Source organism: Topomyia yanbarensis, chromosome 2 (genome assembly GCF_030247195.1).
Source record: "Topomyia yanbarensis strain Yona2022 chromosome 2, ASM3024719v1, whole genome shotgun sequence".
NCBI lineage: Eukaryota > Metazoa > Arthropoda > Insecta > Diptera > Culicidae > Topomyia > Topomyia yanbarensis.
In genome coordinates this window covers 396,562,186-396,589,354 of record NC_080671.1, presented here as the reverse complement: position 1 = coordinate 396,589,354, position 27,169 = coordinate 396,562,186, and the positions used below count along the sequence as shown (strand labels likewise).

The following is a 27,169-nucleotide window of genomic DNA, read 5'->3' as shown; positions in this document are numbered from 1 at the left end:
ATCATTAAGTTATTTAACAATAAGATTTTTATTAGGGATGGAATAAGTAGGGGAGCCCGAGGCTAGTTTGCGGTTGGGATAAGTTGGCGGAATCCTTTTTTCTCTGTTTCTATTAGACATATAGCGCTGGCTCTTCTTGTGTACCTCAAGTTATATGAAACCCATTATCCAACGTGGTTTTGTTGCAAAACGATTTGTTTGGTGGAAGTTGTGGGTGATATTGTGCTTTCAAGCATACTAAGTAAATTTTCAAAATTTAATTACTTTGCGTTATTTAGGGCGATTTTCAATCCATTTCCTGAATGATTACATTTTTCGATAGCGCGTGAAAAAAGCTTTCAGTATCCGTATAGATATTACTTCAATTACTAACAAAAGTTATTTTTTAAATAGTTTTTAATAAAATATGCGGTTTGGGTAAGTTGGCGGTGCTGCACGCGGAGCAAGTTGGCGGTACTATTCACAGTGCAAAAAAGTCATCAAAAAATTTTATTTCTGGAATGCACTCCAAAGTAAGAAAATCTTTTTCTTGTGTATCTCGCCAATGTAGGAGACATTTATTCCGGCCAATTGCATGAAGAATTTCGAAAATTTGCTTTTGAATAGGGAGTACGCGTCAAAGTCAACATGTCGGGGTATTGAAACTGAAATATAATAGCAAATGTCGGTTAATATACAGTTTTCTCGAAAAGACATTCAGCACCTTCCAAAAGGACCCTTGAAGTAATTGAATTTCCATTTGATTGCTTAGTTTTTGGCGTATACTCACATACCGCCAACTTACCTCGGGGCCTGGGTAAGTTGGCGGGTTTTCCGCGTCACATATTTTGGTCTCTAAAAATGAAGAAAATGTATCAAACACTTTAAAAAAAATAGAGATGTTGCCAACAGTCTGCTCTTTCATGCCGCGTGTTCTATTTTTCAATATCTACCTATATCAAAGCGATAAAAATTGAAAACTAAAAACTAACCCCGGTCTCCCCTAATGAATAGACTAGAAAATCAGGTAGATTAACTCTCATTTTTTATGAGTTTTGCATTACTTTTGTATTATAGCGGCACCAGTGTATATAAAAAATGCTGTGTGGTCACAGCCGATAAGAAAGTTGTACCTTTCATTTGAAATTAGGTTTGTGCAAATCAGTCTAGCCATCCCTGAGAAACAGAAGTATCTTTTTATCACACACACATGCACACATACAAACACACGTCCATACATACACACACATACAAAGAAAGTGGCGAAGGGACAAAGCAGCTCCGTTAGTCTACTAGAGGCGGCCCAAAAATCTGGTTCGGGAAATAATCCGCCGCCGGAGTAGACTAGATCTAACGCCGGGGACCAATTGAGTAGGACGCGCCGCAGCACCGGGTTCGGATCTTTGGAGCGCCAGAGAACCAGATGCTAGGCTCCACTACCGTGTAGCTCGTGAGTACAGTCGATTCGCCGGGAACTAAATCGAGTAAACCGAGTCGAACAGCCAGCAACGGGTCGTTGGAGCGCCAGTGAATCGGAAGCAACGCTCCACCCGGAATCGCTGGACAGACCTAGGCACCTACTGCCTGGCCCGTTGGGTAGGCTAGGTCCACCGCCGGTGATTAGATGGAGTAGATCGAGACTAGAAGCTATGTGGCTCACGAAAACAAGCATTGAGATCGGAATGAATCCACCGACGAGGAATACATAGTAGGGTGGATTCTAATTTGGCTGGGAGTTGAATGGCTCACGAAACAGACCTCAGTACCGAGAAAAATTCCGCCGCCGGGGAACTCTCAGTCAGAGTAGGGTATTTTCACTGCCGGATAATATCCGAGTAGATCTGAATGAAGTTGAGAGCTAAATGGCTCAACAAAAACGGGTATCGGTGTAGGGAGGAATTCCTCCAATGGGGAACTCTCAGCCGTAGTAGGGTGAGTTCACCGGTACGGGACTGAATGACTCACGGAAACAGGAGCTAAATGGCTCATGAAATCAGCAGCTAAATGGTTCACTAAGGCGAAAGGTAAATGGCGACATAATAGATAAAGACGAAAAGCAAGAGAAGAATCAAGAGCTAAATGGTTCAAAGGCCGAGTATTTTCATTAATCAAGCTCCGAGACAGCTGTTCTGTTCTACTCCCTGAGTATAGCATGACTGCCTCCGTCCCGCTAAAATCTTGGCAGATCTCTATGGTTACTAATAAAATTCACTTGTTTTGAAGTCATACTGCTTCTTTTGTTAATAACTTTTCTGAACGAATTTTCATAAACTTGCAATGTTCCCCGAATGTGTTCAGTAGAAGAATACCTTTAGAAATATATAGTGTTCTGATTAATTGAATGATGAGGTGATTTTTTAAGAATTTATTTTCAATGTTAACCGATTTTCCATACAAACTCCCATACAAACTTTGAAATTTTTGGAGGGTCCGTAGACACAACCAATTGGTACCAAAATTTGCACAATTACTAAGGACCATAAAAGGAATTAGAAAAGCCTGGTGGAGCTAAAAGTCAAAAATTGAACCAGTCTAATGTATAATGAGTGCAGATAACGACCCGGAGTTAGGATAAACCCAATAAAATGGAGAACAAACATGAAACTCACTAATACGGAACTGGCACGTCGAATCCGTGCGTCAGATGTGGTTTGGTGTGAACACAACCACCGCCAGCAGCTGAAGTCATTCAGCAAGAGCAGAAGGAAGAGAAGCAGCGGTAACAGCAGCAACAACAGCCTGAGCAGAGCTGGTTGAGTAAAACCCCACTGAAGCCGAAAGTAGTGTCAGCGAAATGCTTGGTGGAGGAGTTCCACAAGTTTTTGGACGTGAGAAACAATATCCATAAGGGCATTAAGGAAATACACTCAGGTTTTTTTTTACGCGGGGGATACGAGCCGCGTAAATGAAAACCGCGTAAATGAAAACCGCGTAAATTTCAAAATCCGCGTAAATGAAAACCGCGTAAATTTCAAAATCCGCGTAAATGAAAACCGCGTAAATTTCAAAATCCGCGTAAATGAAAACCGCGTAAATTTCAAAATCCGCGTAAATGAAAACCGCGTAAATTTCAAAATCCGCGTAAATGAAGACCACTTAAATTTAAGAATCCGCGATAAAGGGAACCTCATTGATGGATACCGCGTAAATTCCAAAATCCGCGTAAATGAAAACCGCGTAAATTTCAAAAACCGCGTAAATGAAAACCGCGTAAATTTCAAAATCCGCGTAAATGAAAACCGCGTAAATTTCAAAATCCGCGTAAATGAAAACCGCGTAAATTTCAAAATCCGCGTAAAAAAAAACCGCGTAAAAAAATACCGCGCAAAAAAAAACCGCGTAAAAAAAAACTTGAGTGTAGTTCTTAGAGCCCGAAAGGGGCTAGTGTGTGCTGTGAAGGAGTACGACACGGTAACACTGGAAGGAGTACGAAACGGTAACACTGGTTGAAGTAGAGAACACACCTGTTTCGGTGTCTCCAAGGAGGGCAAGATCCTCACTAAGAGATGAAAGACCAGGCGTGCTCAAGACGCAGGCATGTAGGTGGAGAAGAAGAGGAAAGAAAAACCTCCGGCTCGTCAGAAGGCGAGAAAGAGAGAAGCCATGTTCGTCAAAGTCAATGACACGACGACGTATTCAGGATAGGATCCGGGGCTGAGCAAAAACGTATTGAGAACCAGGCGTACCCAAAAAGGTGAGATACTGTTCGAGTTGAAAGAGGATCCTATGATTAAAAGCTCGACTTCACAGGAGATTATGACAAAATAACTGGGTAAAGATGCAGAAGGTAGTCTTAAGCCCGGAGACGGTGATTGTGTGCAAGAAGCTGAGATGTGCACTGAAGCAGCAATGCAACCTGGCCGAGGTGCATATGACGATACGGTTAAAGACTCAAGAGACAGCGATGATTCGACTACCGGTAACCGCTGCTGATAAAGCGCTATAGGTAGGCATAGTTACGGTTGGATGGTCGAGGTGTCCATCGAGAACCGCCACGGGAGTGAATGAACAAGCGGAGAAATGCTTGTAGTGTTTTGGGCTTTGAACATTTGCCCCGGGCTTGCAAAGGCCCGGATAACTCCAGGATGTGTTGGAAATGTGTGGAGACGCGTAATCTTGCGAGAGACTGCACGTAGAGGCCAAAGTGCATGCTTCACACTCCAGAGGACGGAAGAAACCGTCAGACGCCCTACCTACAAGAGGATGACTGCAGGCCAACGATAATAGAGATAACCCAGATAAATCGGAATCACTGTGGCATCACAGAGCAACGGTTGTGGCAATCTACAACAGCAACAATATGTGACGTCACTTTGATTGCAGAGCCGTATTAAATCTCACCAGATCACGGAAGCTGGGCGGCGGATAGAACGGGAACCACTGCAATACAAACTATGGGCAGATTACCCATTCAGAAAGTGGTAGAACGCTCATACAAAGGCTTCGTGATCACCTAAAACAACGGCGTCTTCGTGTGCAGCTGGAACGTACCTCCAAGGCGGACAGTGAATCAGTTCGGCCTAATGCCGGAGCAGTTAACCGAGCAGTTGATCGGTCAGAAGCCAATAGTCATTGGTGACACTTCAACGCATGGGCTGTAGAGTGGACCAATAGAGTAACCAACACAAGAGGGTGTATCCTGCAGGAAGCTCTTGCGAAGTTAGACGTACGACTGTGCAATGAGGGTTCCTTTAGCCCAATTTGGAGGGACGGGAGAGAAACTATCATCGACATCACATTCTGCAGTCCTTCACTGGCGACAAACACGAACTGGAGTGTATGTAAGGAGTGTACCTATAGCGACCACCAGACGATCCGTAACCGTAACGGCAAACAGAATCCTGTTGCAGCACGGAGATAGATGGACGGCGAGTAAAAGTGGAAGACTTCTTCATTGAGGCATTTCGTCCGGACAACCACACAATAGACGGTGTTCAGCTTACTGGTAGAACGAGACACTCGTTGCTTGTCTCAGAGTCAGAGGGCGGGCTCAGAGAGTAATATCGGGGCCGGATAGAGAGGAGCACAAGGCAGCGTTTTGGTAAGCTAGGGCCACTTTAAAACGGGAGATCAAGCGCAGCAAGTCAGATTGCCACAAGGAGCTGTGCGGAGAAGCAGAGGACAATCCCTGGAGTGACGCGTACCGAATCGTTATGGTGAAAATGAAGGGCTCATCGACGACAGCCGAAATGTGCCCGGTTAAGTTGAAGATACGTGTCGAGAGTTGTTTCCCGAAGCACGGTCCAACTGTCTCACCACCGACACTGTACGGCAAAGAAGGTGCCAACACGAACGATCGGCAAGTGACTAATGATGAGCTCGCAGAAGCGTCGAAACGACTAAAATAAATGAAAGCGCCCGCGATCCTGGCATATCCGGACATGTTCAGGATGGTGCTGCAGAAGTGTTTAAATGATGACAGCTTCCCCGAAATGTGATAGGTACAGATGCTGGTGTTGCTGTCAAAGCCAGAGAAGCCACCAGGCAATCCGGCCTCGTATAGACCTATACATCTGCTAGATACTGCGCTGTGGTTACGATTGATGTGAATGATACGCTACACAGAATGAGAGTTTCCAACTATCTATCCTAAAGCGTAACTTCCAAAGCAGAGTGTTTCTGTACGAGACGAATAAAGGATAGTCAAGTCAAAATGAGTCATTGAGGGCGTGCCTCAGGACTCCATTCTCGGTCCAACTTCTTGGAACGAGATGTACGATGGAGTTTTGACACTGCCGCTGACCAGGAAAGTAAAAATCGTGGGTTTCTCGGACGACGTGTCACTAACGGTGATGGGTGACACACTTGAAGAAGTGGAGGTATCAGCGACGGAGACAATAGACGCGATCGAGATCTGGATGAACGGGGTCAAGCTGCAAATGGCTCACCACAAGACGGTGGTGTTGTTGGTCAGCAACTGCAAAGCGGTTCAGCGGATGAAAATCGACGACGGGGGCAGTCGGCAAGACGCAGCATAAGACGTCTGCTAGCTAGTGTTTTGTCAACGATACTGCGAGATGGGGTTCCTGCTTCGGGTACGTTGCTGAGAACTAAGCAGAACCCCGAAAAGCTGAATAGGACGTTCCGGCTGATGCCGTACGAGCCGCGAGCGCGTACAGAACAATATCGTTAGAGGCAGTATGTGTTATCGCCAAAGGACGAAGGATATCGAGTCCTACAATCGGAGAAACACCAGAAACAGAGGCCAAAGTGCATGCTTTACACCACGACCATCATACGGGTAGCTTCAAATACCTTACCTACAAGAGGGCGACAGTAGGTCAACGGTAAAGAAGATAACCCTGATACATCTGAATTACTGTGATACCGTTATGGCAATCTACGACAGAAACTATGTGTGACGTCGCATTGATTGCAGAGCCGTATCAATTCCCCCTTGATAACGCTAACTGGGTGGCGGATAGATCTGGAACGGCTGCGACACAAGTTATGAGGAGATTCCCCATTCAAGAAATGGTAGAACGCTCATACGAGGGCTTCGTGATCGCCAAAATCAACGGCGTCTTCGTGTGCAGCTGTTGCGCACCTCCAAGAAGGACAGTGGAGTAGTTTAGCCTAATGCTGGAGCAGTCAACCGAACAGTTGATCGGCCGGAAGCCGGTAGTCGTTGGTGGTGACTTTAACGCCTGGGCTATGGAATAGACCAGTAGAGTAAGAAAAAAAAAGACGGAAAGACGGGAGAGAGTCCGTTATCGTTGTCACATTCTCTAGTCCTTCATTGACGGCGAACATGGAGCGGAAAGTATGCGAAACGTATACGCATAGCGACCACCAGGCGATTCGCTACCGTATCGGTCAAAGGGAACCATGCTGCAACGAAAGTGGAAGACGAAAACTTTCAACAGAAATCTCTTCGTTGAGGCACTTTGGTCGGACGGCGGAGCCAAGAACGTGGATGCGGCTGACTTAACAAGAAGAATTGGGGTGACTTGTGACACCAAAATGTTGCGACACCAAAAACTTGAGGAAGATGGTGAGAATCTATTCGATGACAAAGTAGCAGTAGGAATAGGACAATACGAAACAAGAAAGGTGGACCTACCGGCTCATTCTAAGCCTGTCGACGTGGGGTAATAGAAAGCACAGAAAGGTGAACTTCCACCTGGCACAACTCCCTTCGAGCCACGGTTGCTGCAGAAAGTATCTTCATCGGCTCGGGCACGCAACGTCCCCGTTGTGCCCGGAGTGTGAGAACGTCGAGGAGACACCAGAGCGTGTGATCTTCGTATGTCCGAGGTTCGAAGCGACACACAGGGAGATGCTGAAAACGGGAGGACCATACATCAACCCGCGTAATGTCGTCTACAAAATGATAAATTTAAACACGTGGAACGCAGTCGGCCGAGTGGTGACGCAGATCTTGACCAACTTACAATGAATATGGCGTGATGCACAGCGAGTAATGGCATCGGGAGAGCAATCACCGCCGGAGTAGCCTAGATCAACCGCCAAGCACTAGTCGAATAGACTGCTACATGCACCGAGTATGGGTCTTTGGGTGCCTGCTTACCGAACGCCACAATCCGTCCGGAATCGCCGAACCAATTACGGAACCCAACCGGTTGGCCAGATAGAAATATAGAGAAAACCAAAGAAGAATCGGTATCGGGAGAACTTCTGCCGCTGGAGAAATCGCCGTCGGCTTAAGTTAGATTCACCATTGGGGACTAGACAGAGTAGATCGCGACGAGACACCACCAGTCGCAGGTCGTCGGGGCACCAGCGAACCGGACCCTCCGGAATCACCGAACTAACCTCAGTACCTGGCTGATTGGTTCGGTTACAGGAGAACTTCTCTCGCTGGAGAACTCTCCGTCGGAGTAGGCTATGTCCATCGTCGAGGACTAGACCGAGTAGTTAGCGAACCGATCTAGAGCTGAAAAGCTGCTTAATGTCACTGGATTACACGGTTATAAAATCGAATTATTCTACACGAAGTTTCATATACGCTAGCCGACGCGATAAACACGTTAACATACAATCGCTTCAGCTTTGTCCATGCACAACTGCTCTCTTCTAGCATTCAGCATGTTGTTATACAAACGCTTAAGACCTTCGCGATCATCCACGCACACTAAATGCCCCGATCTCACAAAAAAATGAAAACACCGCAATGATTAAGAGATTTTTTTGGCACTAATGAACTTATAAACATGGTCTCAAGCGGGAGCCTACAAACACTCATATTCGCGCGATAATGTGTCGGAAACGTCCGGAAATTTTTACCTTCGGTTTTAGCAGCCAAGGGCCATGCCTTCAATTGGACCAAAAAAATGACGCTCATAGTCACTAGACAATACGTTCCACGGTGACATGACCGAGAACTCCAGTGATATGGGCAAAATTGCTCTCTTCGAGCATCTGAACGTGAAATTGACAGTCAGATGATTCAAGAATTCACGCGAACATTCAAATGACCAGGTTATAAAATCGAATTTATGCACGTATAGCTACATACAGGCTAGCACACTCGACAATCTCGTTAACATACAAATGCTCGAGCCCTTTGCGATCATCCACGCAGACCTGAGCCCACGATCTCACAAAAAGGATAATACCGCGATGACTAAGTGTACGTTTTGGCACTTAAAAATTAACAAAACGCTGTCTCAAGAGCAAACCTACAAACTTCCCTGTTCGCGTGGCCATGAATCGATTACGTCTTGAAGCCCATAATCCTGGCCCTAGCAGTCTATGTCCATGCCTTCACTTGGATAAATAAAAATGGGACGCTCATATCCACTAGATAACACGTTCCATGGTGACATGACCGGGAACTCTAGTTATATTGACGAACTCGCTCTCTTCTAGTTTCTGAACTGTAAACCGAAAATAAAGTATTAGATTTACGGTTTCCGCGGGATCATCTAAGCACACACGCAAATATGGGAATGCACACACGCTTGTAGAATCGAATTTATACACACGAATTTACATACACGTGTGCTAGCACGTCCGAAACAAACGCACACGCGATCGAACACATTAACACACAAACGCTCGAGTCCATCGCGGTGATACACGCGTTTGTGAAGTCCCTACTACCGCACATATCTGAACCGTTCAATGAATATCACATTCAGAATAACGGCCCGCTGCAATTGGCCTTAAGCAGTGTTTTAGTGAGTCACATTCCCCGTCTCGTCTGGAATCTATCTCTACAGCTCCAGTAGGACAACTCTAAAAAAAAAAGAATACGACAGTCAGGATTCTTAAGCAAAACTTTGTGTAACTTATAACAAAAATGTGACGGTTAACTCAGAAGAGTGGCAACAGATGGCTTAAAATTGCGTCAAATAATTTAGCTAAACGATTTCGGATATGCGTTTCCATTTTTAACCTCCCTAATTGCATCTTGTATCCCAAAACGTCACTGTGCCTAATTCAAATTCTGTACCGAGTGGGTATTCTTAAAAATCAACTATGCCACTTAACAATACTAATTAAATCCTCTGTCGTTCCAACTCTCGAAATCAACACCTTATTCAACAGTCAAACTACAAAAAAAAATCCTAGACTAGAACAGAGACACCAACTGTGCCACTGTTTTGTCACCTGATCACCTCGCTATTCATGAGTGCCGCCATCGGCAGTCAAGTCATCCAAGACAGGTTGGAAGGGGGCAAATTGGTCTCGACGGCGCAGTGGTTTCATGCACCATAAATTATCCACGACTGTTCATTTCCGACCCGGAGTACCAGCCCCTCCCCGCCCCCTCCCGACAAACCAACGAAATCTGCAATCCAGAAACAGAACCTACCAAGCTTAACAGGTAGAACATGCGAAAGCATTTTATCTCATTTCCGCGCTAAAACTGCCACTTGAACATGGTTTGGGTGGGTTGCGGGTATGTGGCACTATCTGTTCACGGGAGCTGAAGCGATTTTTCCCATTCATCTTTTTACGCTATGGCACATTTGTGCTTCTTGCTGGTTTACTTTTGCCTTGAGGTAGGACGAGACACGGGAGACGCGGGAGCTGGTTCGATAGGTGAGCTTCCTGACCTGGCGTATAATTCAACGCTGATAATTAGATTATTACTTCATCGTGACGTGCTTTAGAAGTTGCATGAGAAGCGGTGCAGGGAATTTCTCATACTCTAAAGCATTTAAATAGAATAAAAAATATTCCCTCCTTCGATTTATTTTCAATTTTAACTCAAACTATTTCTTTATGGGGTAAACTAGCAGTGGAGTCGCTAGCGTTCCCCCCGGATTGCTCTTCCGCCACCAATGATTGCTTCATGGCACTCGGTTTCCTTCCTGAAAAACATAAACCAATAATAATCTAAATAGAACCCAGCAAAATACTTAAGGAAATACTCACGTGTCCCGAACAGAAGCTTCTCTAGTCCAACAATTGGCGACTCGAACGCTAAACTCCACACTAGCGCCAGGGTGACTGTAAAACCAAAATCTCCCCAGAACCTGTGCACTACGCTCATGTCATCGAAGTGTGTCGTACTTTTCAAAACTCCCGTCAACATTACTTGCAGCGGTAAATGCAAAAGATACATACTGTACGACAGTCGCCCCAGCGGCTGCCATGCCGGAAAACTCAAGAAAGTGTTCACGGGACCACCGTATCCGTTGACGCACGCGAACACTATCCAGCCTAGACAGCAGGCCCAGATTACCCGGTTCGTTGACTCGTACAAAGCATCCACGACCAAGGAATGATCCGTGTACGTGTCCGGTTGCTGTAGAGGATAATAACCAAAGATTATCGCTGCCATGGCGACGAGTGACGCAATCCAACCGAAGACCACAGCAAGCTTTGACATCACAAACCGACGACCTTTCGTTTCGTGTAAAATATAACCTAGAACAACACCAACCAACCAGGCTCCCATGCGCGCATGTGTCGGATAGTACGTGAGGGTCATTCGATTTGGTAATTGCCCTGTAGCTGCGAAGGCAATCCGTATATTTTTCACTTGGATCGTCGCAAATACGCATCCCATCGATAACAGAACTAAGATGACAATTGCGATCAGAATCTTACGGCCCCATCGCCACAGTGGGTAGATAATCAGCGGTGATAGAACGTAAAGTTGCATATCCACCGATAGATACCACGAGTGACCCAAACAGATCTTCGTTGGATTGACGTAGTTCTGCACGTACAGCAGTGCAGACCACCAGTAGGTTTCGCACGCGTTACCTAAAGCAGCCGACGAAGAATTCCAGAACGGTCCCGATCCAAGATACTTCACCAGAGTAACCGAAGCTAGTATCAATGCAGCGAAGGCCGGTGTCAAACGGAGATACCGATGGAGGTACATTAATGGGAGATTCAGTTTTCGATTTTTATCCAGCTCTTTTAGAAGACTCCAGCAAACAAGCATTCCACTTAGCAGGAAAAAGGAATCGACGGAAACGGTGGACGCGAGCACTAGCATGCTGTGGTAGGATTTCACCCACTGGAAGAGAACAGTTATGGAAAAGGTGGGTGCAGTAGAACAGCAAGGAATTTACTACTTACGTCGTAGATCGCTAGTTGGTTGTCCAGTGGGGATGAAAGCACCATCAAGAAGTTGTGACTGAAAATTATCCAGACCATGGAGAGCACACGGATTCCATTGAGACAATCGATTATCTCGGACTTTTGCTGTCCAGCGAATTGTGGGCGTTTTATTATCTGGAACAATTTGTTACCGTTGGAGTAGAGTGAGCACATGACGAAAGTATGACGTGGTTCCCGGTGATTCATTAAGCTAATCACTTCGTAGACGGTACTCATTGCTATTACGCAAGCAATAAAGCTGAAGATTACACTGAAAAAAAAACAAAAATAGTTAAAATTTAAAAAAAAAACCTTTTTTTCTGGTCTTCCGGTCTTCTGCTTTCCTGGTTTCCTGGTTTTCTGTTTCTCTGCTCTTCTGCTCTACTGCTCTTCTACTCTTCTGCTCTTCTGTTCTTAGTTTAGTTTAGTCTGCTCTTCTGCTCTTCTGCTCTTCTCCTCGTCTGCTCTTCTGCTCTTCTGCTCTTCTGCTCTTCTGATCTTCTGCTCTTCTGCTCTTCTGCTCTTCTGCTTTTCTGCTCTTCGGGTATTCTGCTCTTCTGGTCTTCGGCTCTTCGATTCTTCTGCTCTTTTGTTCTTCTGTTCTTTTGTTCTTTTGTTCTTCTGTTCTTCTGTTCTTCTGTTCATCTGCTCTTCTGCCTCTCTGCTCTTCTGCTCTTCTGCTCTTCTGCTCTTCTGCTCTTCTGTTCTTCTGCTCTTCTGCTCTTCTGCTCTTCTGCTCTTCTGCTCTTCTGCTCTTCTGCTCTTTTGCTCTTCTGCTCTTCTGCTCTTCTGCTCTTCTGCTCTTCTGCTCTTCTGCTCTTCTGCTCTTCTGCTCTTCTGCTCTTCTGCTCTTCTGCTCTTCTGCTCTTCTGCTCTTCTGCTCTTCTGCTCTTCTGCTCTTCTGCTCTTCTGCTCTTCTGCTCTTCTGCTCTTCTGCTCTGCTGCTCTTCTGCTCTTCTGCTCTTCTGCTCTTCTGCTCTTCTGCTCTTCTGCTCTTCTGCTCTTCTGCTCTTCTGCTCTTCTGATCTTCTGATCTTCTGTTTTATGTGCTTCTTTTTTTCGTTATTTTGTTTTATTCTATTAATTTCATTAATTTCAAGAACTTCATGCATCATTTTTCATCTGATACATTACTTTAATTTATTTTATTGATCTTAGTTATTCCATTTAGTTTCTTTATTTTATTTACTTCATTTATTTTATGTATTTTATTCGTTTTATTCATTTTATTTATTTCATCGCATTATTTTTACTCTATTTCATTATTTTCATTTTATTTGATTCATATTAACTTTAGCACCGTTACTTAATTCTTTTACTTTATATTTTTTACCTTTTTCATTTATTTTATTAAATCTTTATTCATATTAACTTTTTGGTTTATTTTTTTTATTTCGTTCATTTTTCTATTCCATTCATTTATTGTATTTTATTTGTTTTATTTGTTTAATTTATTCCAATTATTTCAAGTATTTTATTTATTTCAGTCCATATTTTGTTTTGTTCATAGTATTAATTTCATTTGTTTTATGTTTATTCAATTCCATCCTTTATTTAATTCGTTTCATTTATTTCACTCATTTCATTCAATTTTGGTATTTTCGATTCTTACTTTAATTGCTTTATTTGTTATATTAGTTTTCTTTTCAATTTAATTTTTTATTTCAATTAATTTATTTATATTGTTTCTTTCATTTATTTCATTTGTGTTTTGTTTATTTTGCTTGTTTTATTTACTTGGATTATCTCATTTATTTTATATTATTCATCCTGTTAATATTATTTAGTTTCTTATTACTTTAATTCCTTTATTTATTGCATTTTTATCATTTATTTGACTTTTTTATTTCAATATAGTCCATTAAATATTTACCTCATTTGTTTGTTTGCTTTATTTATTTTATCATTTAAATTAATTTTAAATTTAATATATTTTATTCATTTTGTTTAATTTATCCATTTTATTTATTTTGTTTATTTTATTTATTTATTTTATTCATTAAATTTATATATTTTATCTATGTTGTTTTTTATTCATTTCATTTGTTTAGTTTTTTCGTTTATTGTCTTGTATTGTTTTGTTTATTTCGTTCAATTTTCTTTTTTAATTTCTCTATTCATTTTGTTTTCTCATGCATATTTTTTTAATTTTCTTTTTTGCGCTGTATTTTTTCAGCCATTTATTAAAAATATTATATTTGTTTTATTATTATTTTTTCATTTTTATTAGCATTGGTTAGTATTTAGGTGTATATTGAATTTATTTTATTCATTTAATACTTTTATTTGTATATTCTACGTCTATTCCATTTAACTAGATCATTGATTTTTTTAATTTCTTTGTTTTCTCGAATTCCATATTTTTTAAATTTAATCGTTTTATTAATTGGATGCTTACTTTATATTAGCCGCATTATGTTATTTCATTTATTTGATTATGTTATATTATATTCTATTTTATTGTAATATATTTTATTCATTTGATTTATATTTATTTTATTTAATAAAATTTTATTTTATTTGACTTGATTTGATTTTAGTTTACTTTTTGATTCGACTCTATTTGCATTTATCTTATTTTATTTAATTAATTCTGTTCTGTTAATTCTATTTAGTGCTGTCCCTTTTCCTTTATTGTATTTTACATAATTTTTAGGTTTATGAATTTTTCCTATTTAGTTTGTTGGTTCTTCAGTTTAGCCTTATTTTTCTAAAATTAAAACTCTTTGTGTAGCTTATGATATTTGTTTTGTTATGGTTTTACTGGCTTGTAGTTGTGGTTCTTATATTTATAGCGCTTCTGATGGTTCTTTTGAGCGCTCTAGTTCTGCATGGTCTTATTCATTTTATTTGTCTGATAAATTTTACTTATTTTATTTAATTTGTAAATTTTATTGCTTTGAATTATTTTATTTCTTTCGTTTATTTTGCTTTAGTTTTTTATTTTATTGTTTGTGTTTTATTTAATTCAGTTTATTCATTTTATATAGATGCCATCCATTACAGTCTTTTTTCATTTTGCATATTTTCTTTTTCGTTTTGTTTAACTTATTGATTTCATTTACTTTATTTATTCCAATTTAATGGACTATATTGACCTCATTTGTTTTGTTTGTTTTATTTATTTTATTATTCAAATTAATTTTATTTATTCTACTTATTTTATTCATTTTGTTTAATTTATCTATTTTATTCATTTTATCTATGTGGTTTTTTATATTTATTTTATTTGTTTGGTTTCTTTTTGTTTATTGTCTTGCATTATTTTGTTTATTTTGTTCATCTTTCTCTTTTAATTTCGCTATTCGTTTATTTTCTCATGGATATTTTTTTAATTTGCTTTTTTGCGCTGTATTTTTTCAGCCATTTATTTAAAATATTATATTTGTTTTATCATTATTTTTTTCATTTTTATTTGCATTGGTTAGTATTTAGGTGCATATTGAATTTATTTTATTAATTTAATACATTTTATTCACATTATTTGTAATATTACGTCTATTTATTTTATTTGTTACATTTATTTTATTTATTTCGTTTATTCTATTTAACCAGATTATTGATTTTTCTAATTTCTTTGTCATCTCGAAACTTTTTTCTATATTTTATAAATTTAATCGTTCTATTTATTGGATGCTTACTTTATATTTGCCGAATTATGTTATTTCATTTATTTGATTATGTTATATTTTATTGTAATATATTTTATTTATCTTTTGTTGTATTTTAGTTCATTTTATTTTATTTTATTTTATTGAATAAAATTTTATTTTACTTCATTTAATTGTATTTGATTTGATTTTAGTATACTTTTTGATTATATTTTATTTACTTTTATCTTGTTTTATTTAATACATTAATTAGTTCTATTTAGTGTTGTCCTTTTTTATTGTGCTTTACTTAATTTTATTGAGGTTTATGAATTTGTTCTATTTAGTTTGTTGGCTCCTCACTTTTGCCTTGTTTTTCTAGCATTAAAACTCTTGGTGTAGCTTATGATAATTGTTTTGTTATGGTTTACTGGCTTGTAGTTCAGGGTTTTACATTTATAACGCTTCTAATGGTTATTTTGAACACTCTAGTTCTGCATGATCTTATTCATTTTATTTGCCTGATGAATTTTAGTTATTTTATTTATTTTTTGCATTTTATTTTTTTTTAATTATTTTATTGATTTCGTTTATTTCGTTTAGTTTTTTATTTTATTTGATTGATTTAATTTATGCATTTTATTCAGTTTATTCATTTTATATAGATGCCATCCATTACAGCCTTTTCATTTTGCATTTTTTTGTTTTGTTTTGTTTAACTTATTGATTTCATTAACTTTATTTATTCCATTCGTGTTTTGCTATTCTATTTTATTTCACATATTGGATTTATGGTGTTCATGTTAGTGTTTTCATTTACTGTGTTTATTTAAATTTGCTTTCTAAATTTCAAGCATATTATTATTTTTGTTTATTTTATTTGTTTGAATTTTTTCACGACTTTTTCGTAAGTTTATTTCATTTGACATTTAATGTATTTTATTTATTATTTTATATATTTATTTCTTAGTTTTATTAATTCATATAATTTAACTGATGCTTTTGTTTCTAATTTAGCTTATTGTATGCTTTGTATTTATTTTAATTATGCATTTTTTTTAATTTCTTTTTTTTATTATAGAGGTTTTAACCTTAAGGTCATTCGCCTCTTCGGGCTAGAAAAATCTCTTATGAAACATTTCTAACCCTATGTGCGGGGTCGGGACTCGAACCCAGATGCGCTGTGTACAAGGCAATCGATTTACCAACTAAGCTACGCTCACCGCTGCAATTTTTCTTATTTGATTTTATTTATTCAACTCTCTTCATATATTTTATATTTAATTTATCTTCCTCGTTCCATTATTTTACTTTCTTTATTTTTTCACTTATTTTTTTTAAATCTTTGATATTTTTTTCACTAATTTTATTTCAGATTTTTTAGATAATTTATTTATTTCATTTATTTTTTGTTTTTTTTTTTATTTTATGACTTCAATAATTTATTTAATTGTATTTACTTTATTTATATAACAATTTTTTATTTTATTTTTCCATAGACCTTAATTATTTCACTTGTTTTTTTATGTCATTTATTTCAGTAGTTTTATTTTTTATCCTATTTATTATAATTATATTATAATTAGTATATATATATATATATATATATATATATATATATATATATATATATATATATATATATATATATATATATATATATATATATATATATATATATATATATATATATATATATATATATATATATATATATATATATATATATTTATATATATATATATATATATATATATATATATATATATATATATATATATATATATATATATATATATATATATATATATATATATATATATATATATATATATATATATATATATATATATATATATATATATATATATATATATATATATATATATATATATATATATATATATATATATATATATATATATATATATATATATATATATATATATATATATATACTAATTATAATATAATTATAATAAATAGGATAAAAAATAAAACTACTGAAATAAATGACATAAAAAAACAAGTGAAATAATTAAGGTCTATGGAAAAATAAAATAAAAAATTGTTATATAAATAAAGTAAATACAATTAAATAAATTATTGAAGTCATAAAATAAAAAAAAAAACAAAAAATAAATGAAATAAATAAATTATCTAAAAAATCTGAAATAAAATTAGTGAAAAAAATATCAAAGATTTAAAAAAAATAAGTGAAAAAATAAAGAAAGTAAAATAATGGAACGAGGAAGATAAATTAAATATAAAATATATGAAGAGAGTTGAATAAATAAAATCAAATAAGAAAAATTGCAGCGGTGAGCGTAGCTTAGTTGGTAAATCGATTGCCTTGTACACAGCGCATCTGGGTTCGAGTCCCGACCCCGCACATAGGGTTAGAAATGTTTCATAAGAGATTTTTCTAGCCCGAAGAGGCGAATGACCTTAAGGTTAAAACCTCTATAATAAAAAAAAGAAATTAAAAAAAATGCATAATTAAAATAAATACAAAGCATACAATAAGCTAAATTAGAAACAAAAGCATCAGTTAAATTATATGAATTAATAAAACTAAGAAATAAATATATAAAATAATAAATAAAATACATTAAATGTCAAATGAAATAAACTTACGAAAAAGTCGTGAAAAAATTCAAACAAATAAAATAAACAAAAATAATAATATGCTTGAAATTTAGAAAGCAAATTTAAATAAACACAGTAAATGAAAACACTAACATGAACACCATAAATCCAATATGTGAAATAAAATAGAATAGCAAAACACGAATGGAATAAATAAAGTTAATGAAATCAATAAGTTAAACAAAACAAAACAAAAAAATGCAAAATGAAAAGGCTGTAATGGATGGCATCTATATAAAATGAATAAACTGAATAAAATGCATAAATTAAATCAATCAAATAAAATAAAAAACTAAACGAAATAAACGAAATCAATAAAATAATTAAAAAAAAATAAAATGCAAAAAATAAATAAAATAACTAAAATTCATCAGGCAAATAAAATGAATAAGATCATGCAGAACTAGAGTGTTCAAAATAACCATTAGAAGCGTTATAAATGTAAAACCCTGAACTACAAGCCAGTAAACCATAACAAAACAATTATCATAAGCTACACCAAGAGTTTTAATGCTAGAAAAACAAGGCAAAAGTGAGGAGCCAACAAACTAAATAGAACAAATTCATAAACCTCAATAAAATTAAGTAAAGCACAATAAAAAAGGACAACACTAAATAGAACTAATTAATGTATTAAATAAAACAAGATAAAAGTAAATAAAATATAATCAAAAAGTATACTAAAATCAAATCAAATACAATTAAATGAAGTAAAATAAAATTTTATTCAATAAAATAAAATAAAATAAAATGAACTAAAATACAACAAAAGATAAATAAAATATATTACAATAAAATATAACATAATCAAATAAATGAAATAACATAATTCGGCAAATATAAAGTAAGCATCCAATAAATAGAACGATTAAATTTATAAAATATAGAAAAAAGTTTCGAGATGACAAAGAAATTAGAAAAATCAATAATCTGGTTAAATAGAATAAACGAAATAAATAAATAAATGTAACAAATAAAATAAATAGACGTAATATTACAAATAATGTGAATAAAATGTATTAAATTAATAAAATAAATTCAATATGCACCTAAATACTAACCAATGCAAATAAAAATGAAAAAAATAATGATAAAACAAATATAATATTTTAAATAAATGGCTGAAAAAATACAGCGCAAAAAAGCAAATTAAAAAATATCCATGAGAAAATAAACGAATAGCGAAATTAAAAGAGAAAGATGAACAAAATAAACAAAATAATGCAAGACAATAAACAAAAAGAAACCAAACAAATAAAATAAATATAAAAAACCACATAGATAAAATGAATAAAATAGATAAATTAAACAAAATGAATAAAATAAGTAGAATAAATAAAATTAATTTGAATAATAAAATAAATAAAACAAACAAAACAAATGAGGTCAATATAGTCCATTAAATTGGAATAAATAAAGTAAATGAAATCAATAAGTTAAACAAAACGAAAAAGAAAATATGCAAAATGAAAAAGACTGTAATGGATGGCATCTATATAAAATGAATAAACTGAATTAAATAAAACACAAACAATAAATAAAAAACTAAAGCAAAATAAACGAAAGAAATAAAATAATTCAAAGCAATAAAATTTACAAATTAAATAAAATAAGTAAAATTTATCAGACAAATAAAATGAATAAGACCATGCAGAACTAGAGCGCTCAAAAGAACCATCAGAAGCGCTATAAATATAAGAACCACAACTACAAGCCAGTAAAACCATAACAAAACAAATATCATAAGCTACACAAAGAGTTTTAATTTTAGAAAAATAAGGCTAAACTGAAGAACCAACAAACTAAATAGGAAAAATTCATAAACCTAAAAATTATGTAAAATACAATAAAGGAAAAGGGACAGCACTAAATAGAATTAACAGAACAGAATTAATTAAATAAAATAAGATAAATGCAAATAGAGTCGAATCAAAAAGTAAACTAAAATCAAATCAAGTCAAATAAAATAAAATTTTATTAAATAAAATAAATATAAATCAAATGAATAAAATATATTACAATAAAATAGAATATAATATAACATAATCAAATAAATGAAATAACATAATGCGGCTAATATAAAGTAAGCATCCAATTAATAAAACGATTAAATTTAAAAAATATGGAATTCGAGAAAACAAAGAAATTAAAAAAATCAATGATCTAGTTAAATGGAATAGACGTAGAATATACAAATAAAAGTATTAAATGAATAAAATAAATTCAATATACACCTAAATACTAACCAATGCTAATAAAAATGAAAAAATAATAATAAAACAAATATAATATTTTTAATAAATGGCTGAAAAAATACAGCGCAAAAAAGAAAATTAAAAAAATATGCATGAGAAAACAAAATGAATAGAGAAATTAAAAAAGAAAATTGAACGAAATAAACAAAACAATACAAGACAATAAACGAAAAAACTAAACAAATGAAATGAATAAAAAACAACATAGATAAAATATATAAATTTAATGAATAAAATAAATAAATAAAATAAACAAAATAAATAAAATGGATAAATTAAACAAAATGAATAAAATATATTAAATTTAAAATTAATTTAAATGATAAAATAAATAAAGCAAACAAACAAATGAGGTAAATATTTAATGGACTATATTGAAATAAAAAAGTCAAATAAATGATAAAAATGCAATAAATAAAGGAATTAAAGTAATAAGAAACTAAATAATATTAACAGGATGAATAATATAAAATAAATGAGATAATCCAAGTAAATAAAACAAGCAAAATAACAAAACACAAATGAAATAAATGAAAGAAACAATATAAATAAATTAATTGAAATAAAAAATTAAATTGAAAAGAAAACTAATATAACAAATAAAGCAATTAAAGTAAGAATCGAAAATACCAAATTGAATGAAATGAGTGAAATAAATGAAACGAATTAAATAAAGGATGGAATTGAATAAACATAAAACAAATGAAATTAATACTATGAACAAAACAAAATATGGACTGAAATAAATAAAATACTTGAAATAATTGGAATAAATTAAACAAATAAAACAAATAAAATACAATAAATGAATGGAATAGAAAAATGAACGAAATAAAAAAAATAAACCAAAAAGTTAATATGAATAAAGATTTAATAAAATAAATGAAAAAGGTAAAAAATATAAAGTAAAAGAATTAAGTAACGGTGCTAAAGTTAATATGAATCAAATAAAATGAAAATAATGAAATAGAGTAAAAATAATGCGATGAAATAAATAAAATGAATAAAACGAATAAAATACATAAAATAAATGAAGTAAATAAATAAAGAAACTAAATGGAATAACTAAGATCAATAAAATAAATTAAAGTAATGTATCAGATGAAAAATGATGCATGAAGTTCTTGAAATTAATGAAATTAATAGAATAAAACAAAATAACGAAAAAAAGAAGCACATAAAACAGAAGATCAGAAGATCAGAAGAGCAGAAGAGCAGAAGAGCAGAAGAGCAGAAGAGCAGAAGAGCAGAAGAGCAGAAGAGCAGAAGAGCAGAAGAGCAGCAGAGCAGAAGAGCAGAAGAGCAGAAGAGCAGAAGAGCAGAAGAGCAGAAGAGCAGAAGAGAAGAAGAGCAGAAGAGCAGAAGAGCAGAAGAGCAGAAGAGCAGAAGAGCAGAAGAGCAGAAGAGCAGAAGAGCAGAAGAGCAGAAGAGCAGAAGAGCAGAAGAGCAGAAGAGCAGAAGAGCAAAAGAGCAGAAGAGCAGAAGAGCAGAAGAGCAGAAGAGCAGAAGAGCAGAAGAGCAGAAGAACAGAAGAGCAGAAGAGCAGAAGAGCAGAAGAGCAGAAGAGCAGAGAGGCAGAAGAGCAGATGAACAGAAGAACAGAAGAACAGAAGAACAAAAGAACAAAAGAACAGAAGAACAAAAGAGCAGAAGAATCGAAGAGCCGAAGACCAGAAGAGCAGAATACCCGAAGAGCAGAAAAGCAGAAGAGCAGAAGAGCAGAAGAGCAGAAGATCAGAAGAGCAGAAGAGCAGAAGAGCAGAAGAGCAGACGAGGAGAAGAGCAGAAGAGCAGAAGAGCAGACTAAACTAAACTAAGAACAGAAGAGCAGAAGAGTAGAAGAGCAGTAGAGCAGAAGAGCAGAGAAACAGAAAACCAGGAAACCAGGAAAGCAGAAGACCGGAAGACCAGAAAAAAAGGTTTTTTTTTTAAATTTTAACTATTTTTGTTTTTTTTTCAGTGTAATCTTCAGCTTTATTGCTTGCGTAATAGCAATGAGTACCGTCTACGAAGTGATTAGCTTAATGAATCACCGGGAACCACGTCATACTTTCGTCATGTGCTCACTCTACTCCAACGGTAACAAATTGTTCCAGATAATAAAACGCCCACAATTCGCTGGACAGCAAAAGTCCGAGATAATCGATTGTCTCAATGGAATCCGTGTGCTCTCCATGGTCTGGATAATTTTCAGTCACAACTTCTTGATGGTGCTTTCATCCCCACTGGACAACCAACTAGCGATCTACGACGTAAGTAGTAAATTCCTTGCTGTTCTACTGCACCCACCTTTTCCATAACTGTTCTCTTCCAGTGGGTGAAATCCTACCACAGCATGCTAGTGCTCGCGTCCACCGTTTCCGTCGATTCCTTTTTCCTGCTAAGTGGAATGCTTGTTTGCTGGAGTCTTCTAAAAGAGCTGGATAAAAATCGAAAACTGAATCTCCCATTAATGTACCTCCATCGGTATCTCCGTTTGACACCGGCCTTCGCTGCATTGATACTAGCTTCGGTTACTCTGGTGAAGTATCTTGGATCGGGACCGTTCTGGAATTCTTCGTCGGCTGCTTTAGGTAACGCGTGCGAAACCTACTGGTGGTCTGCACTGCTGTACGTGCAGAACTACGTCAATCCAACGAAGATCTGTTTGGGTCACTCGTGGTATCTATCGGTGGATATGCAACTTTACGTTCTATCACCGCTGATTATCTACCCACTGTGGCGATGGGGCCGTAAGATTCTGATCGCAATTGTCATCTTAGTTCTGTTATCGATGGGATGCGTATTTGCGACGATCCAAGTGAAAAATATACGGATTGCCTTCGCAGCTACAGGGCAATTACCAAATCGAATGACCCTCACGTACTATCCGACACATGCGCGCATGGGAGCCTGGTTGGTTGGTGTTGTTCTAGGTTATATTTTACACGAAACGAAAGGTCGTCGGTTTGTGATGTCAAAGCTTGCTGTGGTCTTCGGTTGGATTGCGTCACTCGTCGCCATGGCAGCGATAATCTTTGGTTATTATCCTCTACAGCAACCGGACACGTACACGGATCATTCCTTGGTCGTGGATGCTTTGTACGAGTCAACGAACCGGGTAATCTGGGCCTGCTGTCTAGGCTGGATAGTGTTCGCGTGCGTCAACGGATACGGTGGTCCCGTGAACACTTTCTTGAGTTTTCCGGCATGGCAGCCGCTGGGGCGACTGTCGTACAGTATGTATCTTTTGCATTTACCGCTGCAAGTAATGTTGACGGGAGTTTTGAAAAGTACGACACACTTCGATGACATGAGCGTAGTGCACAGGTTCTGGGGAGATTTTGGTTTTACAGTCACCCTGGCGCTAGTGTGGAGTTTAGCGTTCGAGTCGCCAATTGTTGGACTAGAGAAGCTTCTGTTCGGGACACGTGAGTATTTCCTTAAGTATTTTGCTGGGTTCTATTTAGATTATTATTGGTTTATGTTTTTCAGGAAGGAAACCGAGTGCCATGAAGCAATCATTGGTGGCGGAAGAGCAATCCGGGGGGAACGCTAGCGACTCCACTGCTAGTTTACCCCATAAAGAAATAGTTTGAGTTAAAATTGAAAATAAATCGAAGGAGGGAATATTTTTTATTCTATTTAAATGCTTTAGAGTATGAGAAATTCCCTGCACCGCTTCTCATGCAACTTCTAAAGCACGTCACGATGAAGTAATAATCTAATTATCAGCGTTGAATTATACGCCAGGTCAGGAAGCTCACCTATCGAACCAGCTCCCGCGTCTCCCGTGTCTCGTCCTACCTCAAGGCAAAAGTAAACCAGCAAGAAGCACAAATGTGCCATAGCGTAAAAAGATGATTATTTTTTATCCTATTTATTATAATTATATTATAATTAGTATATATATATATATATATATATATATATATATATATATATATATATATATATATATATATATATATATATATATATATATATATATATATATATATATATATATATATATATATATATATATATATATATATATATATATATATTTATATATATATATATATATATATATATATATATATATATATATATATATATATATATATATATATATATATATATATATATATATATATATATATATATATATATATATATATATATATATATATATATATATATATATATATATATATATATATATATATATTAAATTTTCATAAATTTGATTTTTATCTATTCATGTTAGTCCTACATTAAATGTGTTTTAGTTTATTCATTAAATTTACCACATTAAGATTATTAATTGCATTTGCTTAATTTCTTTTATTTGTCTAGTTAAATCTGTAGGTACACAGTTCGAAGGGTTTACGGGCTTCGTTCGGGCGATATAGACTGTCGCGTTTGGTTGTCTTATCAGAACTAAAATATATTTACAATATATAGTATCGTGTGATGTGTAATCGATAATGTGTATGTGTTGGATTTTATTAGGGTTACCCTCATGTTCAGTATGGTGGCGTTTATGTCGGATACGCCACATCACTCCCCCCGTAGATTTACCAATACCGGCGGGGGATTCTCACTCTACGTCCTGAACGTGTTGTGTAGGCAGTCTGCTCCACTGTTGGCTCTGGCTGGTTTGTATCGAGGTGATGTTCGTCGGCTTGTGTGAAGGCAGCTTTCAAACGATCGATCGATATCACAGTGGACTTACCGTTTACATCCACTATGAAAACTTTTTTCCTTCGGCGAATCACCCGATATGGTCCATCATAGGGTTGTGTAAGGGGTGGTTTGATAGCTCCCACCTTCACAAAGACATGGCTGCATGTAGACAAGTGCTTTTGTACGAAGGCGTTCTGGTTGGAGTGGTTGGTGGTTTGCGTTGGTCGTAGTTTTGACATCGTTGCCTTCAGGTCGGTGACAAACTCTAGCGTTGGTTTTTTACAGCTGTCGGAGATGAAGAATTCACCTGGCAGTCTCAGTGATGTACCGTATGTAAGCTCAGCGGCTGTTGCTTGCAGATCCTCCTTCAACGACGACCGGATCCCAAGAAGTACGATGGGAAGAATTTCGGTCCAACGAGAATGTTGATGGCACATGATCGATGATTTGAGCTGACGGTGTGTTCGCTCAATTTGACCGTTTGCCTGCGGGTGATAAGGCGTTGTACGTAAATGTGTAATTCCGAGCATCCTTGTTAGTGTGCGAAACAGTTCTGATTCGAACTGCCTACCACAATCAGTAGTCACATTTGTCGGGACACCGAACCGTGCGATCCAAACGTTGATAAAGGCACGAGCTACTGTGAGAGCTGTCATGTTCGGTAGTGGTACTATCTCAGGCCATCGTGTGAATTTATCGATGATCGTGAGACAATACATATTTTGTTCCGACGGTGGAAGGGGACCGATGAGATCCATATGGATGTGTGTGAAACGGGTATCTGGCACGATTATTCTGGATATCGGTGTTCTGTTGTGCCGTTGAATTTTTGTTTTTTGGCAAGGAATACAATGAGTGACGAACTGCTTGCAGTCACGGCGAAGCGAAGGCCAAATGAATCGATCCGAGACGATGCGAGTAGTAGCACGAATTCCAGGGTGCGATATACCATGCAGTTTGGCCAAAATTCTCCGTCGAAAATCCTTCGGCACGAACGGGCGGATGGCTTCCGTGGAGACGTCGCAGTGTATTGGTGTGGATGCTAATGCTGATTTCAGTAACTTCAGCTTTACCGATGTGTTGCTTGGTGGATTGAGTAAAAATTCCTTCAGCTCGGGATCAGATTTCTGGAGCTCAGCCATACGATCGTAATCGATCGCTTCCGTAGTGGTGATAGAGTCAATGCGACTTAGCATGTCGGCGACTTTATTTGCTTCGCCAGATACATGCCTAATGTCTGTGGTATACTCACTAATAAAGCTGAGTCGGCGTTGTTGTGTTGGGCTTGCCTTCTCAGGGCGCTGATGAAAAGCGGTGATAAGTGGCTTATGATCTGTGTAGACACACACTTCACGGGCTTGTATTGTGTCTCGAAAATGTTTGATGGCTTCATACATTGCAATCAGCTCTCTGTCGTAGGTGCTGGCTTTCCGTTGGCTCTCATTCAACTTGCGAGAAAAGAAAGCAAGGGGTTCAGGGCCATTTTTCGTGATCTGGTGTAAAACTGCCCCGATGGCTGTGCCCGAAGCGTCGACGTCCAGGGCTAGTTTTGCTTCTGAAGAAGGATGAGCAAGAAGGGTTGCATTTGCTAAATCCTGCTTGCATTGTTCGAATGCTGTGTTTGCTGCTTCGTCCCACACAAGGATGGTGGTGTCGTTGCGAGTATTTCCAGCGATCATTGCCTGCAGAATTTGCTGATTTACTGCTGCTCATGGGATAAAGCGTCTATAAAAATTAATTGTACCGAGGAATCTTTTTAGCTGCTTGGCGATTGTTGGTCTCGGAAAATCCAGGATGGCTTGCACTTTGCTGGGTGTCGGCTTGATTCCCTCCGGCGTAATTAGATGGCCCAGAAACTCAACGGTAGGTTTGCCAATCTGGCATTTTGCTGCATTGATGACAAGTCCATTTTGTCTCAATCGCTCGAACACCGTACGAAGATGTTGCTTGTGTTGGTCCACGTTATCTGATGCTATGCACAGGTCGTCGATGTAGGGATAAACAAAATCAAGGTCACCTAATATGGCGTGTAGATGCCTTTGGAGAGTTTGACCTGCATTGCGCAATCCGAAGGTCATATATTTAAACTCAAAAAGCCCAAAAGGGGTTGTGATTGCTGTCTTCGGAATATCATCTGGCGCAACTGGGATTTGGTGGTATGCACGCTGTAAATCTATGCACGAAAATATTTGCTTACCGTGTAAGATGCTAGAAAAATCTTGAATGTATGGCACGGGGTACCGATCTGGAACAGTGATGGCATTCAGATTGCGGTAATCACCACATGGTCGCCACTTGCCATTTGATTTTTTAACTAAATGCAGCGGGCTGGCCCAGCTGCTTTTTGAGGGTTGACAAATCCCCTGTTCAATGAGGAACTGGAACTCAGCCTTTGCTTCCTTCAGTTTATCCAAAGGTAGCCGGCGCGGTCGGCAAAATACAGGTTGGCCGGTAGTGATGATCTGGTGCACGGTGCTTGCTGTTGTTGGTTTGTGCTTTATATTCAGGATAGTGATATCT

General features: G+C 36.5%; 2 protein-coding genes across 2 annotated transcripts; one reads left to right on the top strand and one right to left on the bottom strand.

The window, feature by feature from the left end:
* Nucleotides 1–10,130: 10,130 nt before the first annotated feature.
* On the bottom strand, nt 10,131–13,383 carry LOC131680837 (nose resistant to fluoxetine protein 6-like). Its single transcript, XM_058961549.1, has 4 exons — nt 13,379–13,383; nt 11,485–11,776; nt 10,327–11,422; nt 10,131–10,262 (listed from the first exon to the last, which is right to left on the bottom strand). The coding sequence occupies exons 1-4, from the start codon at nt 13,381–13,383 to the stop codon at nt 10,159–10,161; spliced, it is 1,497 nt and encodes a 498-aa protein (XP_058817532.1). The 3' UTR covers nt 10,131–10,158.
* Nucleotides 13,384–20,347: 6,964 nt separating this feature from the next.
* On the top strand, nt 20,348–23,607 carry LOC131680836 (nose resistant to fluoxetine protein 6-like). The gene is made up of 4 exons (XM_058961548.1): nt 20,348–20,352; nt 21,960–22,251; nt 22,314–23,409; nt 23,474–23,607. Exons 1-4 carry the CDS (start codon nt 20,348–20,350, stop codon nt 23,575–23,577), a joined length of 1,497 nt encoding a protein of 498 aa, XP_058817531.1. The 3' UTR covers nt 23,578–23,607.
* Nucleotides 23,608–27,169: the final 3,562 nt, after the last annotated feature.

Excerpts from the sequence above, each read along its gene's own strand:
- LOC131680837 (XM_058961549.1), bottom strand. Across the intron at positions 11,423-11,484 it reads ACCAACTAGCGATCTACGAC|TGGGTGAAATCCTACCACAG; the intron begins GTAAGTAGTAAA and ends GTTCTCTTCCAG. Across the intron at positions 10,263-10,326 it reads GAAGCTTCTGTTCGGGACAC|GAAGGAAACCGAGTGCCATG; the intron begins GTGAGTATTTCC and ends TATGTTTTTCAG.
- LOC131680836 (XM_058961548.1), top strand. Across the intron at positions 22,252-22,313 it reads ACCAACTAGCGATCTACGAC|TGGGTGAAATCCTACCACAG; the intron begins GTAAGTAGTAAA and ends GTTCTCTTCCAG. Across the intron at positions 23,410-23,473 it reads GAAGCTTCTGTTCGGGACAC|GAAGGAAACCGAGTGCCATG; the intron begins GTGAGTATTTCC and ends TATGTTTTTCAG.